Source organism: Oreochromis aureus, linkage group 12 (assembly GCF_013358895.1).
Source record: "Oreochromis aureus strain Israel breed Guangdong linkage group 12, ZZ_aureus, whole genome shotgun sequence".
NCBI lineage: Eukaryota > Metazoa > Chordata > Actinopteri > Cichliformes > Cichlidae > Oreochromis > Oreochromis aureus.
Window position 1 is genome coordinate 17,983,647 of NC_052953.1, and position 19,468 is coordinate 18,003,114.

Here is a 19,468-nt window from a genome sequence, read left to right on the forward strand (position 1 = left end):
ACAACAGAACTGTGGCAAAGGGGACGGCAGAGACAATGCATCCTTTGTTGCACATGTTTCTTTCACTGTCACATTTGTGGATTTAGTTTCAAGGAGCACTAAAAGTTTATGTTAGATCTTTTTTTTATGGTCTCTTACTTATTGCAGGGAGTTACACAATTTTATGAACTTTCAGACAATCTCACTGCTTTGGGAACCCTCTAACACATCTGTGCGTGTGTGCGTTTTTTTTAATTGAACATTGCCCTCTGATTCGTTTCAAGTATTCAAGTACACAGTTTGCCTTTCTGCTCCCCTCCCTAGTCTGCTGCCTTATGATAGACTGCAATCGTGTATCCCTTTACCGAAGCTGAGCTCAACACATGTAAAAATAATTAGCCTGCCACAGAAAACAGCTCATAAAGGGAAGCTGTAACACGAGATAGATGGCAGCATTGCAGGACTTAGCAGGTCACTTTATTTATGGTGCTGATCAAATGCAGTGGATTTCTCTATGAATGTATGGGGTTGGTGTGGGAGTATGAGGCAAGAGACCACTATTTTTTCCTATCTACTCTTCTGGATGTACAGTAACTTCTAAAGTATGTAATATAGCAACATTAATGCGATTTTTTTTTTCTTCTGCAAATTATTTTTTAAATAAAGTACTTACATTCACATCTGTTTAGAGCAAATAAAAGCAAGATTTGTAACCGGATGATAGTCTAAATAATTTAAATAATTTCAACAAGTCCGAGAGATGGATTATTTTGTTGCATACCTTAAGAAAATGGAGTGAGAAATGTAATGTAGGTGTTTTAATAATATTTTAAATACTACTAATATGGCTTCATTTAGCTGTGGCAAGCTGGTAAATACCTTTTCTTTAACTTTCAAAAGTTTGAGAGTCACTTTGTTGGTTGGGGGAAAAAAGGCTTGCAGTAAATCTGTCCTCTGCCCTTAGTTTTTTAAAACCATACAGAGAACTTTCATAGGATGGAGCAGTGTGTGTGCGCGCGTGTGTGTCCATGTTGTATGTACGTCTATGTGTGTTAACCTTGAATACTTTTGCTTTCCTGGTTCCCAGGTGTACTCTTAATCACCTTATCCGTCAGCAGTGGTACACCATTTGTGGACACACACAGCCACACACCAGACAGGACATTTTTTAATGCTGAACCAATCGACTCTGAGTCACTCTCTGGGTATTTCATCAGAGCATTCACCTTACAGTGGCTAAAAAGACATGGAAGGTGGCGGAGTGAAAGAGAAGTCAAGGCAAAATGGGAGGGGGGGAAAGGGAAGGTGGAAGTTGGGATGGCAGGTGGGAGCTGAAAGATGAGAGCCAGAAAAGTTGGCAGCAATAGCAAGACCGTCTCTTTTTTTAAACACCAAAACCATCTGCTTGGTCTGAAGTCTTTTTCATGTCCACGTTCCCTTAATTAACTCATCCAATAAAAATGAAACCAACCTGTATCATCTTCATTTGTCTCCTTTATTTCTCACAAAATCAGCAATCCACCAAACCTCCTTATCATCAGTCCAACGTTGACTATGTCTCTGTTCTCATGACTCAAACATGTCTTTAAAAGAAAATGAATAGCAGCAAGCCTTTTTAACTCTTAGATGAGCCTTAAAAATCCTGACTCTTTAACTCTAAGAACGAAAAATGCCAACTTTCCAAAGACTTCTTTAAACATATTATATAGTCATTTTTTTTCACTTTAAATGACTCAGTCTTTTAATACTGCTTCAGCCTGAAATATACATTAATACATCCATCAGCACCAGTGCATAGCATGGTGCATAGGTCCCGGGATCAAACCTCTGGCTGCTGGGACATAACAGTGCGTTGCAGTCTTTGTGGGAGACCAAAATATGGGGATGACCAAAAAAATGGAGAAGGAGAAGTCTGTTCTGTCCATCTCCTCTCCACTCTCACCATCAGATGAGTCAGAGTTCAACTCTGACTGGTCTGTTTCTACCTCTGAGACCTCCTCCATGTCATCCTCAAGAGTCTTTAGAGGAGGATGAGGTGCCATCTTTACACTCATAGTGCATGATCATGTCCAGAGCCTCTTGTGTGCTGTACAGTTTTGCCAAATCCCAAAAATGACTGCCCCTGCAGTACTGCTCATACTTTTAACCATGTGCATAAATCACATGAGCAATAATACCATCAACAATGATGTCAAGATGTGGGATCAAAAATTGCATAACTTGTAATGATTTTCAATGGGGCATTTTTTTGGCCTTAGGATAAAATGTGGCTGTTTTGCATAGCCATTTTAAGCTAATTTAAGGAACAAACAAAACAATTGCAAAATATTTCTATAAATTAATATCCTCTGGCAAATATAATCTATATTCATTCAGCACAGCCAAAGCATGAAAATAAAAAATTAAAAAAACTGAATGGCAACAAATGTCCCCTCTAAGAGTACTTGTTTATCATTTTTGATCTTTTGAATTCATAATCATTAATCCTTCTCGCCTGTATTCATATAAAGCCAAGTGTCTGAGCATGAGACCAGGCTGCTGATTCAAACTGTGTTTAGCCCATTAGTTACGTGAGGAATGAAAGGACAAGTTTCATGTGCTGTTCTCACACTCAAACACACTCTCTCTCTCACAAAGGCACGCACACACACACACACACACACACACCTTTTTTTTCCAATTTTCCAGAGTCCAATGCTCGGTCTCGTTTGTCCCAAAGTTGTAATGTGTGTTCAGAGATATTCTTCGGATCCCTTGGTTAATTTGTGGTTATTTAAGTTAATGTTGCTTATTTCTATCATTTCTTTACATTTTGCTCAGAAATAATCCCTGAGTTTATTGCAACATATGAAAAACTAAATAGAAATACAGTATATAAGGCAAAAAAAAGAGTTTGCATAATTCTAACTTGAACGTCTACATTTGGTATGACCACTTTTATTCTTCAACTGAGCCCGAGGAAAGCTTTCATGTCATTTATTTAAGTACAGTCTTCAGGAATAGTTCTCCAGTTCTTCTCGAAGGACATTAAAAGCTCTTTTTTAGATGTTGGCTGCTTTTTGTTCCATTCTCTGTCAAGATGATCACACACTGCTTCAATAATGCTGAGGTCCGGGCTCTGGGGAGGCCAATTCATGACTGACTCTATTCCATTGTGTGCTTTTCTATCCAGGTATGCTTTCACTGCACTGGCACTGTGTTTTGGGATCATTGTCATGCTGAAAAATGGAGCTGTTGCCAATCAGACACTTTCCAGATGGTACTGCCAGTGGATCAAAATCTAACCAAACTTTTTTTGTGTTCCACCAATTTGGACAAGATCCCCAACACCACTGGCTAAAATGAAGCCTCAAATCATGACAGAACCTCTACGGTGTTTTACAGATAGCACTCACTGTTGTACCTGTTTCTGGAACTCTTCTGTGCATATTGGTGATGCTTTAAACACCTTTTTCACATTTGGATTCATCACTCCAGTCTGTTTGCCAAATATCCTTGGGCAAGACACTAATCCTAAATTGCTCTCCAATGCATCCAGTGGAGTATGAATGTGTGTGAATGTTACATAGAAAGACTTAAGTGTAGTGCTTGTGTGAATGGGTGAATGAGACATGTTGTGTAAAGCGCTTTGAGTGCTCAGAGTAGAAAAGCGGTTTATAAGAACTAATCAATTTACCATTTATTCCATAAGATTTGTTATGACTGATTTTCAGTGCAGTTCTTCAGCCTTTTTTCTTTGTTTCTCTTCTTGAACCCCACCCTTCCATTTCTGATGAACCTCCAGCAAACACTAGATCAACACAACTGAAGGGCCAGATACATCGCCTGTGGCAGGTCAGTCATTCAAATCCAAATATATGAACAAGGCATTAGCGGTGAACATGCTATTACTCCGATGTACACTAATATAGGTAGTAGCCTATAATTATGAGATTTTATGATGTCCCAACCACACAATGAGGTTTACTTTCATGTGATATGAATCAAATCAGATTTCATGCTTACAGTCATATCGGTGAAGAGAGTTATGTGAGGACACAGAGTATTGTTGGGGCTGAATGATAACTTCATAATACAGTCAAGTCCCTGTGGGGGATGACAGCCTGAACAGAGCATGATGGTTCATTATGGGAGTAATCACCCAAAGCTTTAGCCCTAAATCCACCACATGGCTACCCACACAACACAGACACACACGTAGAGGAACAAATGGTGAAAGACAAAGAGAAAGACAGAGGCACAGAGATACTATGGCAAATAATAGACACTGGAGACAAGGACAAACAAGCTGGCACAGCACACATGGAGACAGGACAACAGCACACATGGTATGATGTTCACAGTGGAGCAAATAAATAGACTTTTATACGTGCCTTCAAATGTGCGAAAAAAATAAAACTACTGTAGACACAAGAAGAAAAAAGGGGAAGTGATTGAGGCATGAGACACTTCTTTTATGCCAGGCAATTCCAGGAACAATTTCCTAGTCTTAATTAGTAAGGGAGATGGTGAAATGAGGAGTTGGCTGTGAGTTGATTTCCATAAAGATTGAGAATGAAATTAAAGGAGATTAAAGCAAACTGCTTGGGGGGATGAACAAACATACACACACATTTACACACATCGATAACTTATGGCTGACAAATTGTCACCAGTTTGGTAGCAAGAGCACATGTTTATTTGAAAGGTGGGGTTTTTTTGGTTTGTTTGTGTGTTTTTTTAATTAATTTATTTATTTTTTTGCTTTGTTTTGTTTTTTAAAAAAGTGTCTATGACATTGTGTCTGTGACACTGGGGGCCACAGATGTGTGTTGCTGTGCACACACGTGCCCAAGGAAAATTACTGCGTGCACAAAACAGGAGGTATAGCTGAATCATTTCACTGAACCCAGTTCACTCCCCAACTGCAGATAACACTATCCAGCTTCATAAATATAACAAAACCATGGATACATTCTTGAGAGACCTTTTTAGATTTACAGCAGAGTTGAGAAGCAGAGACCTTGTGCACTGTTCTTCATTGGGAACGCTCTTATATGTACAGTAAAAAAGTGTCAGCATTTATTCAAAAAATGACCTCTTCATGCATAAACTCCTCGTTGCCTTTCTCCTCATCCCCCTCTCCTCGAGTCCATCATCGCCCCCCTCCTTTCCTCTCCCTCTGAAACTTCTTCTTCCATTGCTCAAGTAAAACTGTTATTATGTTTGTGGTTAGTTTGTTGCCTCAGGCACCTCTACATAAGCACATTCAGAGCAATTATCTAGAATGGGTGTCTTTGCCTGTATACTACCACTGCCAAATCATATTGGTTTCCCCTGATGCAGCTGCTCAAGCAATAAAGAGCAATGTGAGATTCTTGGGAAGAAAGGAGGAAAGGAGTCTCCTTCGCTTTCACAGAGGATAATTTGTGCATCCACATCCTTCATAATGGATTGTAATTAAAAAAGAAGAAGAAAAAAAACAAGACCTGTGGCTTAGAAGAAAAGCAAATTGATGCAGGCGATACAAGAACAAGATATCATTTAATAAACATCAGAAAAATGGGATATAAATGGATTTGAAATTAAAACATTAAATGATAACCGTCCACTTAAGCCATGGCTATGGTGGAAAAAATTACATTTGTTCTCTTGTTATTATAACAAAGATGTTTTTTGTGCATTTGTACTTTTTAAAGTGTTATCTACAATTCAGTTGCAGATAACTGCAATGCAAATTATTTCCAGTTTATGATATCCACATCGTGCTTTTTACACATCTTTTGTGATGCAGGCAGCCCAATTTTCATTCTGCCTAGTTAAAATATAATTATAGATATACTCAGTTCAATTATTTTGCATTTGTAATGACTGTAATGTGGGAAGCAGGAGGGACCAGTGGCTTATGGCAAAGTAACTCATCCCTCCATCAGTCAGTTTCCTTAGCTGCTCAGCCAGCTTAGAGTCAAGAGGGCAAAGTGATCCATCCATACATCCACGCATTAACTGCTTATCCACATAACCCATTTTATCAATTTATTTGAACATCTTTGTTACTTTCTAAATATTAATATTAGGGTTAAATGCTACATTGTGTGTAAATCGACTCTGAAATAACGGCTTTGCTGAAAACAGTATTTAACAAACACAAGTCCAAAACACTGTAAATTTCTAATCTAACACTCAGTAGTTCATGTATCGTGTGTAGACAAGAGCAGAGACTTCCAAAAAATACTTAACAGTTGATAACAAAAGCCATCTATCACTGTCTAACAGGGGCTAACTTCAAACAGATCAGCGAACCACAGGACACAAAGACAAGAGCCAAAGAGGAAGAACAAGCCACAGCCTGCAGAGCTTTGAAAGCTATAGCAAGCACTCATTGTAACTCACTATACAGTTACCATGTCATTAGATAATTCTGTCTTGGCATGCAGTCAATTAAAAAATACTTGGCAGGTCATTAAATTAAACCATTGAAAACTATTTTCATACCTACAAAACACACACACACACACACACACACACACACACACACAGCAGCAGCAGCAACATCGTTGGCCAGTAGTTTCTAATAGAATGGTGATTGGTCTTAAATGTACACACACATAGCTTAAAGTTTGTCAGGATTAATTCTTTTGCGATCATGATTTAATTGAGCAGCACTTTTCTGCATTTTCTCCTGTTAATCTCTGTTATTGTTCTGATTGTGAAAAATCTTTCTGCTTTAAAAAAGCAGTGCAGTTAGACAGCGAAACAAATTGATTATAATTTCATTGTGATTGAGTGAACTAAGAACGACCCGAGAGCAGATTAAAAAGGACTATGTGGTGGAAAAATCAACTATTGCTCAGACAGGTGAGCAAAATTAAATTTGCTGATTGAAATACACAAATCACCATCTTGCAATTCAACAATATAAGACTGCACATGTTTGGGGTGATGCCACTGCTGAGTATTGTTTTTAACATTACAGTCTTTGCTAATATTATAAGTACTGATACTAGCTAATTCGTACAACAATGATAAAGATGAATTTATGTTTGTAAGATTTAATCAGATATACGGCCATGCTGAAGTTGACTGAGGTTTGTTGTGTGATATGTTGTTTACAGTGATGCTGCAAAAAGAATACGCAAAGATACGTTGAATAGCTGAACGTGTTTTTCATTGCATAGTTCCACCTTACAATAAAACCATCATCATATAACTTCTTCATTACACCTCACCCTTGAACATGTAGTGGCATTTCCTAATCATATATACTCATTAATGACATTTTTAAAAGAGCAGTTTTCATCATTGGTTCTTCAAGCATTTGATAAAGTCAAGGACTCCTTAAAACTCTGAACTCTTATACAAAAATCCTGATAAACCAATAAAACTCAAAAATATTTTAAAAATGAAAGACATGAAGGTAGAATGTGACCTTGAGTGGCACAGTCATTTTCAGAGTGGTTATATAGGGAGTCATTTTCTCTAAGTGACTTTAGAGAGTCTCTTTCCACTCAGACCAGTTCTTTCACTCAATGCTCCACCCTGTCATTTCGACACTTCACAACCTGTGATCAGCTCCAGACACCAGACAAGGTCTTTCCATCCACAGTCAGGTTTCGAACAAGTAAACAACTCAGCTCACTGACATAGCAACAGCATTTCCTCTGGATCCCATTTTGTATAATGACTCATTAACACAAAAAACAAGATCATAGGTTGAGTGCTACCTCTGGTAACAGACAATATGTTCTGGGGATAAACTGAGTGTAACCGTTCATCTGTTCTGTGGTTAGGATTTTTTAAGTTTTATATTTTTATATTAAGTGAAATATATTGTGAAGATGTTTTTTTAAAAATACATTAAAAAAAATCTGCAACATTCTAAGAATCAGTTCACTTTTCACACACATAAGGGTTTGACTGTTGTTTCATAGCCTAAAATATAAAGCACATGGAAGTGGCAGTTGTTGTGCATTGGCGCTATATAAATTGAACTGAATGGTATTGTAGTGTACTTTGAACCTTAACTAGTCTCTGCTAATAACTTGTTTTTTAAGTTCAGGTTTTATAAGAGTTTATTTTTGCAACACATTTTGTTTTGCTTTAACCTTTGACTTTTGTTGTTTGTGAGACCTCAGTGAAACTTCCTGCCTCCCTTTAAATTGTCCCCTTTTTTCCCTTCTAAAAAGAAATGTTGTTGGTGAATATGACAGAACGAAACAGTAACTATATAGCATTACGTTGCGTGAAACATATGTAATTTTCCCCATAAATGGAACTTTAAAAGGTGACTTGAGTGAAAGAGTGAGTTCTGTTGCAAGTAAATCAACACCACGGCTTACCATTATAACACATAAGCGCACCCTGGAGCAGTATTTGACATCTGGGAAAAAGCTCTGTGGCTTAGAGCGGTGGCGAAACACCATAACCACACTCCTACACACACATACACACCCTGTGGATTCCTAGTACAAAAATGTTTATTCAGTGTTTGCAAACATCATGAAGTCACTTTCAGAGCCAGCAACCAATATCCTCCCGATGATATCACCAAGAGAGCACCGAGGAACAGAGCACTGAGGGTTTTCCACTGGAAAGTTATTTCAGGGTGACTGTGGATGGATGTATAGCAGAAATATATGTATAACACAGTGTGTTTTTGCTATATGCATTACTCAAACTGCTACTGTAAGCATGCCATTTTACACTCAAAAAGGTCAAATGTGAAACTGCAATTGTGGCTGCTGCTGCTGAGCGCATACATCCAAACCACTGCAGTGATTTCCCTTTGCTGAGGTGGGGAATGATTGTGTCTAATGCTATAAGCTACAGTAGAGACAGGTTTAAGCTTATGTGAGTGTAAAAACTATGTAAAAATGCTTGCACACAAAAAGAAGGACCAAAAAAAATCACTGTTAAGACTTGTTTTTTCTTAGTCCAATTTAACCATGATTGAAGGAAAACCTAAATACATGCAGCTGAGACATTTGCATCATAAACAAAACAGACGAAATTCACTAACAGGCATTTTCCAGTTGACACAAGTAGCTGCCTGTGCTCCTGTGCCCCTGAGTGTCTGGACTCCTGATTGCTATGCAAACACTTGTCTCCGTGGAAGGTGGCAGAACAAATTGCCATCATCTGAAATTTGTGTGTGCATGCAGCTGTGTGCAGGGCTGTGTGTACGTGTCGCATGTGTGTGACCTTGACATATTGCTAATATATTGAAGGAGAAAGGCTTGACCTGATAGCCACAGGACCAGAGATCATGACTGACATTGCATGCACATTTATGCGCATGTACGTGTCTACATTCCCCTTACCCCCGTGTACCTGGCTGCGATGCTGTGAATGACTCATTTACCATGTGAATACATCTGTATTTGTCTCTATGTGCTTTATAAACCACAAAATAAGCTAAAGTGGTCTGCTACAAAAGTCCAATAAAACTGTCAGATATTAAATATCACTGTGTGTGTGTGACAGATTTAGAGTCACAACACTTATTGCCATTATCCTGCTACAAACTGCATATTTTGTTAGTGCCTCAGAGTGTTACATCTGTACTTATTAAAAAGCTTGGAGATGCTGGAGAATGACACAGTTTAAAGCAAGAGAAGGAGAGAGAGAGAGAGAGAGAGAGAGCACTGATGACAGAATTAAACAATAAGCTCATGAAAGGCGCACTCTCAATAAGCAATAAGAAATAACAGGGGAGAAAACAATGGGGAAGAAAATGAGTAGGAAGGTGAAAGTAGGAGAGAAATGCTGAATTGCTTTTGCATGGTGCAGTGGAAAAAAAGACACTTTGCTCAGCAAGCTCTAGCTGCCAGGAAGCATTTTAATCACAACAGTAGATCCAAATAGGAGCCGAAAAGCAGGGTAGGTCAGGAGGTTGGGTCGATTTGAAGTAAAAGGTTATCACAAAAGGGGGCTCAGTGTAATCAGATCTGGTTAAGGGAAAAGTCACTGTTATAACTGAGAGAGAGAAAGTGAAGGACGGTGGGACAGATAAAGTCAGAAGGAAAATATGCCAGTGCGTGGAGAAAATAAATGCATAAAAAAGAGATTTGAAGAGAAATTAATAAAATGAAAGACTGCCAGGATTTAGTTTTAATTTTTTTTTTCTTCTTTGATATTTGTTGACCCTTCAAAGCGTTTTAAAGGCATCATCCATCACCATCCCTCCACCTAACCTCCAGCAAGTCTCACAGTCGAGCAGTTATAAAGTTTAACCTACTTATGGAGAAGTTGGCTGACAAAATGTGGAAAGAAAAGATCTGGAAAGAGCTAGTTTGCTTTTGCTAAATTAGTGTGAAGATTTATGATTTAGTGCAGACCGCTGACAGCCATGAAAGGACTGGTTAGACAATGGACAATATAAAACATTGTATGTTAAATATAGCAAATATTGATAACTTTTCTGTTGTTTTATTTATTTATTTTGACTTTGATGTGATGTAATGCAATTCCATAAACTACTTTTTTGGAGTCTTGTACCACTTTTTTACAGCATTAATAATTAATTAATGAATCTGACCCCAAAACAAGTTGGATGAAAAACTCAAATCAAGAGATGTGATAATGTCACGGTGCATGCTAAATGATGCTACTGCATGATAAACAATACTGTAAATGGGTTGTGATGTATTCTCACGCTTGCGTACATACGCACATTTATGCATGTAAAATCGATGCCAAGTACCTTGTTGATAAGCTAAGTCATTCAGCAATACAGCAGCGTCTGCAGTTATGTGTTTTCCTCTGCGAGTCTCAGAAGCCTGTAAACATAAACTTAAATTCATCCATCTCTTAGTATGTATCAGCCCAAACATAAGCCAAAAACAGCACATTACCCAGATTTCACTGCACCCCAAGGAGGGCCCACTCCATTCGAGAATGTTATTAGCAGAGCTTAGAAGGATATTTCTGACTGTGTCACTAACTCGCTGTTGAGAGAAAAACATCCTCATCTGATGAAACATTGCAGAGAGTAGTGATGCTGTTATGAATTAAAACAGTCTTTACAACTGACAAGCCAAATTAACGAAGGAACGTACTGCTGCCACAATACTGTGTGATCATACACTGTTGAACTGCAGAGTATTTGCTCTTGTGTAAAATTCAAAACCACAACCTTACGAGTTCCAGTACAAAAAAAATGCAAGTACACCATTAAAGTATTTACTTAAAAACTAGCATCCTTCTCAGCGTGGACTGCATGCCCCTTTTGCACAGATTTCTGGAGAGGTGTTCTGACATTGTAAATGTTCTTTTTAAGCTTCTCTTTGCTGGAGGGGTTATGTTGGTCCACCTTTATCTTTAAAATACCCCAAAGGTGTTACATTAGATTCAGGACCTTGCCAGGTCATAGTTTTCATTCTTTATTCCTTTTCAGAAGCTCTTTTTGGTAGTGTGTCAGCCCTCTACAACCTCGAATAAGTGGTTAAGAAAATGAATGGGCTTTTGGATTATTATCACACTGGGATATTCCAGTTCACCTGAGCTTTTGGACAGTGGGAGTTGTCTTGTCAGCTAGTATTATAAATTTTAGTTAGAGTATGCGTTCACTGAGTTATACCTGGCCAGATTCATACCCGACATGCTGGACCCCTTCTGACCTGAACAATTTATCTTAGTCTTATCCCAAAGGATGTGCTCCCACTAATCACCAGCCTTTTTTTTTCTATGTTCTCATGCAAATGTTAGTTTTATATATGATTTTTTCCCCTTGGACTTTCTTCAAGACAGAATTTTCTCATTAATTCCAAGCTGTGTATAGATGCTGACGTTTATATGAGAGCATGCCCTTCATTCTCTTTGAGCTCTTACAGAAATTCTCATTTCCACTGATAATCTACTGTCTGAAGCACTCACCTGGCTGTTTTTCGCTGCTACGCTGTTGAAGCACGGGTTCTGAAAGTCATTTTTAATGCAATTAAGCTAATTGTAAATCACAGGTGTACTCAATTTTATTCAAATGATCACCGATTGCAACTCGAGTGTCAGTAATCACAGGTGTATCTACCTTTGCTGAACTGAGTTTCAGGTTTGGGTCAATTAGTTTACTTTGAAATATATTTTTCAGTCATTTATCTTGCATGGTTCATAAAAGAAAATCCTTAAATCATCGTCTATTTGAAAGGTGATAGAATTTTAAATGGTTTGACATTTAAATGATGCTGCAGATGTTTGTACTCACTCCATTCATACAGTATACTGGTCAGTGTTTCCGTACAGAAAATAGTTCTACAAATTCTGTTTACCATATTGAATAATTGAATATAAGGTTGGATTTAAATGTGATAAAGTGATCTACACAACAAAATGGATTTATGTTGATGTATTATTCGGTTGTTAATAGAATTAGGTCCATAGGTTTTCGGAAAATTACAGGATTTATACTTTGGTCTCTGTACACCACTGAACTGGATTTTAAATCAAACAATTAAGATGTGACTGAAGTGCAGACTTTCAGCTTTTTAGAAGCTCAAACCTATTTGGGCAAAAGTAACAATTTTAAATATAAGGACAGTTTTCAATACTGGGACTCGAATGCTTTGCAGTCAATGAGTGCCTGAAGTCTAGAACACATGGACATCACACACTGTGCTTTCTCCCTTGAGACACTCTGCCAGGCCTTTACTGCAGCCACCTTCAGCTGTAGCTCCAGCTGTGGCGTGGATCTCTCAGTCTTCACTTCCATCTTCAGTAACTGAAAAGCAATTCTCTTTTGGGTTGAGATCAAGTGACTGACTTGGCCATTGAAGAGTGTATTCCATTTTTCTCCCCTTGAGAAACTCTTGGGTTGCTTTTGCAGTTTGATTTGGGTCATTATCCATTTGCACAGTTGAAGCGCTGTCTGATCAGTTTTGCAGCATTTGGCTGAATCTGAGCAGAGAGTATAGCTGTGTACCCTTCAGAATTCATCCTGCTGCTTCTATCAGCAGTCACATCATCAATAAACACGTGTGACCCAGTTCTGTTGCCAGCCATACATGGCCATGCCCTAACATTTCCTCTATTATGTTTGACAGATGATGTGGTATGCTACAGACCATGAGCCGTTTCTTTCCTTTTCCATACTTTTCTCATCCCATCATTCTGGTACAAGTTAATTTTGGTTTCATCTGTCCAAATAATCTGTTTAATAATTCCTATGATCATCAGATGTAGTTGCGTTCCTTGGTTTTCCAGATTTCTGCTGTTGCTGAGCCGGCCAGTACATTCCTTCTTTCTTTTGCATCAACATCTCACTGGACCTCACATTGACAGTTCCAGTAAACAGCTACCAAATTCAAATTCCACACTTAGATTTAACTCAAGATCTTTTATCTGTGTCACAGAAAAATGTGAGAACAGGCCTAACATACTTTTGAGCTTCTAGAAATTGGTAACACAGCATAATAATGGCCGTTATTAAGTTAAAAGTTAATGCTATGATATGCTTTTTTTTGGTTAGAGGTGGTGTAGAGGCAAAATTACCACTGTGAAAAAAACTCATGGACCTTTGTTGCCAAATTAATATACTGAATACTTCCAAGACTGGAGAGTGAATACATAAACACAGGTATCAAGTTCTGCAAAAGTGAAAATGTGATACATAGTTAAGGCCAAATAAAAGTGGCAATAAAACCCAAGGGTCTGCATGATGGATTTCCTTCTGCAGAAAGAATAAGACCAACCTGGGAGAATAAGACTTTCAGGGTGCATGTCTGCTAGAGTGATACTGTCTGTTAAAGTCCTACATATGGGGATGTGCGCAGTTTATCCAGTGTGCATGCTGAATGGACTCTGTCAAATTCCCCAGCTGTCCCTTTGAGAGAGCACTGAAGCAGAGCCAAACTGTCAGTATAAGCCTGGTAAACTGGAGAGGTGGGGTCGATTTTGTTATTGGTATTTCTTTTCTGCTTGACCTTTCTATAACCTGAGCACTCAGACAAGTCCCAGTTGTCTTATATGGCTGAATTGACCAGAGCAATGACGCTTGGAAAACTACTGTTGTGGCTTCAAATCTCAGTGAAAGAAGCTCTCAAGGAACAATCCATTGTTTTATATGAGGCTTATGTTGAAAGACCAAACGACTTCTTTTAGATTATTTTTTTTATCAAACATCTCAATTCCCTTGCTCCTCAGATGTTGTACAGCTGTCAAGTGACCATCAGGATTTAGCTTTTTTCCTTTCCCTGAGCTGTTGCTGGGGGACTCCTGAAATGATTTCCCCATGTGTTAACTGTGTATGCAGTATTACATAGTAGTACTGTCTGTTAGAATGATATGAAGTCTGGCCGGGTCTAATCTGTGCTGTGTTCTTTTGGTGACCTTATAGTCAGACTCCCAGTTGTCTTATTAAATTCTTCACCAGACCATAACAGGAAGCTACTGATGGTGGACCAAAGTTATAGAGCTAACTCTCTGCTTAGAAAAGTTACACTGCATTATATAGGTTGGGTATATTTTTCAAAAAATTTTTTTTTTAGTAAATTCAGTGTAAAAACAAAACAACAAAAAAAAAAAAACTCAGACTCCACTTTTTCCTGCTTAAAATGTAACCAACTGTAATGTGCTTTTAGTGAAATCGCATGCATGAAACAAGACTATTCTTTTCATCCGTTACAAATATTGCATAAAGTAATGCAGCAGACTGCACACCTAAACTTCAAAGCAAGGTAACAAACTCACTTTATCATGTCCTGCTGTTCTGTGGAAAACTACAGCAGGTATGTGCAGCATAAAATCAGATCACTGGTGCAAATGATGGGATGATAAAGAAAAAATCTAAACTACTTGGATGATTTTTTGTGTTCTTATTTGTAAAAGAAAAATAGGCAGTATAACATCCCTGCGCCTGTGTTCATATTACTACAGAGTAATAATAAACTACACGCACCATGGGGTTAAGCCAGTTGTGATGCCTCTATTTGCATTGAATAAGGTAATCAGTTTTCCCTGTTTGCTTTCACTTTTAGGCTACTGTGTTTTACAAAAGGCTTTCATGAGACTGAATCAACCCATGATAACTGTTTAATGTATCTGTGTGCACAAGACTGCAAACATACATATTTTCACTGAGGAGAGAGAAAATGTTTTGTTTTGTTTTGTGTTTCAAATAGAAAACTTTAAATATATAATGTGGACAATCCACTCATGTAAACAGTATTTTCCAACTTTTATATGTTGTATGGATGCTTAGAGTAGCTAACTCACATGCAATCCGGACATGTGCCTTGCGGCTTTTGGTGGTTCCAGCGGAGCTCCAGGCCACGCACTGACACCAGTAATCTTCAGGCCCAAACAGCTCCTCCACTTGCTGCCGTGTTATTTCTATGCTGGCTTCTCTCACCACCAGACCTGCAGCAAAAGGGAAAAACACCATTGTATTGTTTACAACTTCAACTGGGAATAAGAATCGAGCAAAAATGCAAGTGCTAACAAATGGTAAGTCATAAAGTTTTTTATTTCCTTGTCTTACTCACGTGCTGATTCTCCAGAAAATGCGAAACTTAAATAAGCTTCTATTTGCCTGATACGGCTTACATGTTAGCTTAAAAAGAAAAAGTAAGAGCAATCCATAATAAATATCTCAGCAAGTAAATTAAAGTTGAGGATAATCATTCAGTAGCTGCTGGTGTTTACAAAGCCAGGTCACTTTACAGAGTAGATCCACTCTGGATTTAATATAACATTTGTGAGATTGTTCCTTTGCGCTTTTACCCTTTATCTCAGTCCACCCCCAATTCCCTCTTTTCTCTGGAGTTTTGAAAGCAGCTCCTATGTAAAGAATAAGTGTAAGATTTGAGTAGCTGCACCCTACTGATAGCACTACAAGGGAGCACAGATAGAGGGGGACTGAAAGAGAAAAAAGAAAATGAAGTCTAAGGGATAAACTCACGATGAGACGCAGAAAATCTACATTTAAAAAAATCTACATACAGGATACAGAAAATTGAGAAACTCTGTGACCAAGGAAAGGAATATTAGAGAGAAAATGAATAGAACTATCAAGAAGCGATTGATTAAAGTAAAAACTTTAGCTTACAGACTGGAAAGGAAGGGGAGAGGGCAATGAGAAAAATGGTAGACGGGTAGATGTAATGAAGAGCAACATGACAGAGTTGCAGGGAGAGGAGGATGTCAGGTTAAGAGGTGGAAGAGGTCGATAAAACGTGAAAAGGAAAGAGGGAGGAAACAGAGATAAAAATGTATTCAAGTAGGAGTACGTGGGGATTGGGGAGTAGATGGGCAAAATGCCATGAGAAGAGATCTTGGCAGTTTATTTCAGGTTCAGCTGAGTTACAGAGACCCCAGAAACCATCTCTACGGGGCTCCACAAATCTGACTTGGGCCTATTACTTATGAAGACTCTCGGCAAGTTCTTGCCACAAGAGAGACGGTTATAGCAGCAAAGCCAGGACTGAGGCAAGGGGGACTAAGAGGAAACAAAGTGAAATACAGTGAACGAGACTGAGGCAGACTTAAGGCCATTAACGGCTGGTGGGAGAATTAATAAGTAACCCATGAGGGCAAAGTGTAAGAAAGGCAACATACGCTTTCCAGTAAGCTAGCTGGAAGATCGGTATGGCTTTTCAGTTAGAAATAAATAAATAAACCTCAATAAGATGGAGCGTGTGGAAGGTAAACAGGGACCTTAGATAATACAGAAATTCAAAGTGACTGATGGTACAGGGGAGAAAAGTGTAGAGTAAGTCCAAAAATAAAAAGCTAGTAGGAGGCACAAAAGGGGATAAAAACCAGTGATGCGAAGAGCACTGTAAGGAGCAAAACTTGTAAAACTGTTGTGCATACTGATGCTTGAGAAAACATGCAAACAAGAGAGATTGATATGGCTTCACAGCATGAAATGAGAGAGCAAAGGAGCACAGCAACAGAGGCTAAAAAAACGGCAGCTAAAGAGGCAATTATAACAAGCAAGGAAACCAGGACTAAAGCTGAGACAACTAATGGGCAAGCAATAGCAATGAGACCAAAAAAAAGAGTACAAGAAGGGCAAGAACGATAGGAAGAAGGTGGAGACCAGTGAGAATGCTACTGCCAAAGTAATGAGCAATTAAAGTGAATTGTTCAAAAGAGTCAGACAGCTAGATGTGAAAAAGGGGACTCAGCATATGCAAAGAAAGCATATGGGATGGTACATGAAAGACACCACGGGCTCTGGTGACTCAATGAGAGGGTGGAAGCAGGCTTCTGATGAAGACAAATAAATGGGAAACATACATATTTAAAGCTTTTGCAACACTGTGTACATGACTTATTAGGTTGAATATCAAAAATCATTAGAAGAAAAATATTATTCAATTAGTGGAACGTTTCAAGCAAAGCCAGTAGCTGCACTGGGATACACTGAGACACGTGTGCAGGAACACTAAGAGTTTGTAAAAGAAAATAGGGAATAATTTAACACTTGCGCACAATGCGCACTTTTCACCATAGAATAAGGTAATAGCAAACTGGGGGGGCAAGAAAGAAAAAAAGAGAGAGCACACTCACAACTGTTTCTGTAAACTACAAATATTAGCCTCTCTCCTGCCTTTACTGCTTGGAGAATAAAACTAAAGCGTGTGGGACGCTGGCGCACCTCAGATATTCTGACTGAGAAGCTGCAGCTGACTTACACTGGATAATAAGATGTTTTCTCCAAGCAGAAGGCTGAAACCTCAAGGTTTTAAACCTCAAAGTCAAGTTTTTTGAACTTGTAGCTTGCAGCTAATAAAAAAGCAACCCAACAGAAAAAAAGAATTTTAAAGTTTCCAGCGATTTATTATTAGACTTTTAAATGGTTGTGCAGTGGCTAGCAAATTAACCATCTCTATACTCTGAAGCACGAGTGCAGAACTCTGTTATAAACTTCAATTAATTATGGTTCAGTGCAAAGTTACTAGAACACCTGAACTGCTACATAAGAGGCAGGGATCAGCAGTGAAGGATAACAATGTGTTTTACAAGGTAGGAAACAACAAAGAAAACAGACAAAGAAACAAAACAAACTAGGAACAGCTCATATACAGTGAAAAACCACACTGTGAAGAGCTGAGATCTTCACAGCAGATTAAAAACATGGCTGTTCTGATGAAAATATGTTGAAGAAAATACACCACTTAATCCTCGTTAATGTGGTAGAGACTAAAGGTCAAAACTGAAGAGATAAAGTCTTCATCATGCTAATGCTAACTAACTCTCACTTTCAAAATCAATAATCTTACAGGTGAGATAAGGTTTGCTCTGAAAGTCATGCAGAGAAATCACATGAAATCTATCTAAAGCAGAAAACAAAGCCTGCGGGCTAGTTCAGACAGGCAACTCAAGTTGCACTGCATTATATTCCTCGTACCTTCTACCAAACATTTCTGGTTCGATTTTGTTAAATATTTAAGCTGCAAAATATCCAGTTCATCTGCCTGATGTTTGAACCCATCTACCACCTCAATATCTACCTCTAGCCCCCGAGGGATGTTTGCTCATTCTGCCAGTTTGGATATGTAATACATTTGCTCAAAGTTATGAGTTCTTAGCCTAGATGCAAATTTTATCAACGGCTTTACACATTTCAAAAATCAACCCTCTGATTGAAATATATTAGAAAATTATGGTTTCAAAGCCGAAAAGAGAAAAGTTATTGATTTGAATGAATTTATCTCTTAAATAATGGCTTTAGGCTATGCAGGAAGAACAGCTGTGGCCTAAGTATACAATGTTTTTGACATGACAAATTTGCAGCTGATCACAAGTTTTCTCCTGTGACATTCTGCATGAAAATTTTCAAGGTTTATAGTACATCACATAGATATATAAGATAAAGACAGACGTCACTGGGCCCGGAGTTGTGCTGTTGAGGCAGCCCTGGTTGTTTCCAGTGTTTGACAATGCAAAACTCACAAAGCAAGAGTTGGTGGGCAAAATCTGACGGAACTACCTGAGGCTTAAAAAGTCCCAGATCACTCAGTGCCTTACTTTGTTTCAATACTGTGCTCAAAGAATTCACATCAATCTGTTATGAGGAGACAAGCATGGAATTCTGGGTCTCTGTAGCATGACAGAACATCACATCAACAAAACCACTGCTGTCAGCTGAGGGAGGTGAAGGGAAAGAAGAAGATGAAAAATGGAAGAAAAGCATCAAGACAAGTGGATACTGTCACAAACATTTCTATCAATCACAAAACTGCACAAACCCCAAAATATTTCTGTTAGTCGTATAGCGTCGATTCATATAACTAAGTTTACTTGTCACCCGGGGAATGGAAGTACAATACTGCATGAATGTGCTTTGTCACTCCAGAACTTCCTGTTTTTTCTTAATGGAGACATGACATGTGCAAATAATTTCATTTCTGCTTGCTGCGCTGACGATGTAATGCTTAAGTATAGCTTAGACATATTCTTTGTATTAGTTTAGCAAAAACTCATACCCCCGTCCCACCCAAAAAAGTCCATAATAAAGAAGATCTGGAAGACAACATAAAACACTCATCATCACCGAGGTCATAACTCTTCT

The 19,468-nt window shown here is 38.4% G+C and overlaps 1 protein-coding gene across 3 annotated transcripts in view; it reads right to left on the reverse strand.

Annotated features, from left to right (window-relative positions):
- Positions 1–19,468, reverse strand: part of LOC116311870 (netrin receptor UNC5C) — a 196,888-nt gene that overhangs the window by 65,764 nt on the left and 111,656 nt on the right. For all 3 annotated transcript variants that reach the window (XM_039620757.1, XM_031729085.2, XM_039620756.1), the window contains exon 3: positions 15,163–15,306. In XM_039620757.1, coding sequence (XP_039476691.1) covers positions 15,163–15,306 — 144 coding nt within the window. The remainder of the gene's footprint in view (positions 1–15,162; positions 15,307–19,468) is intronic.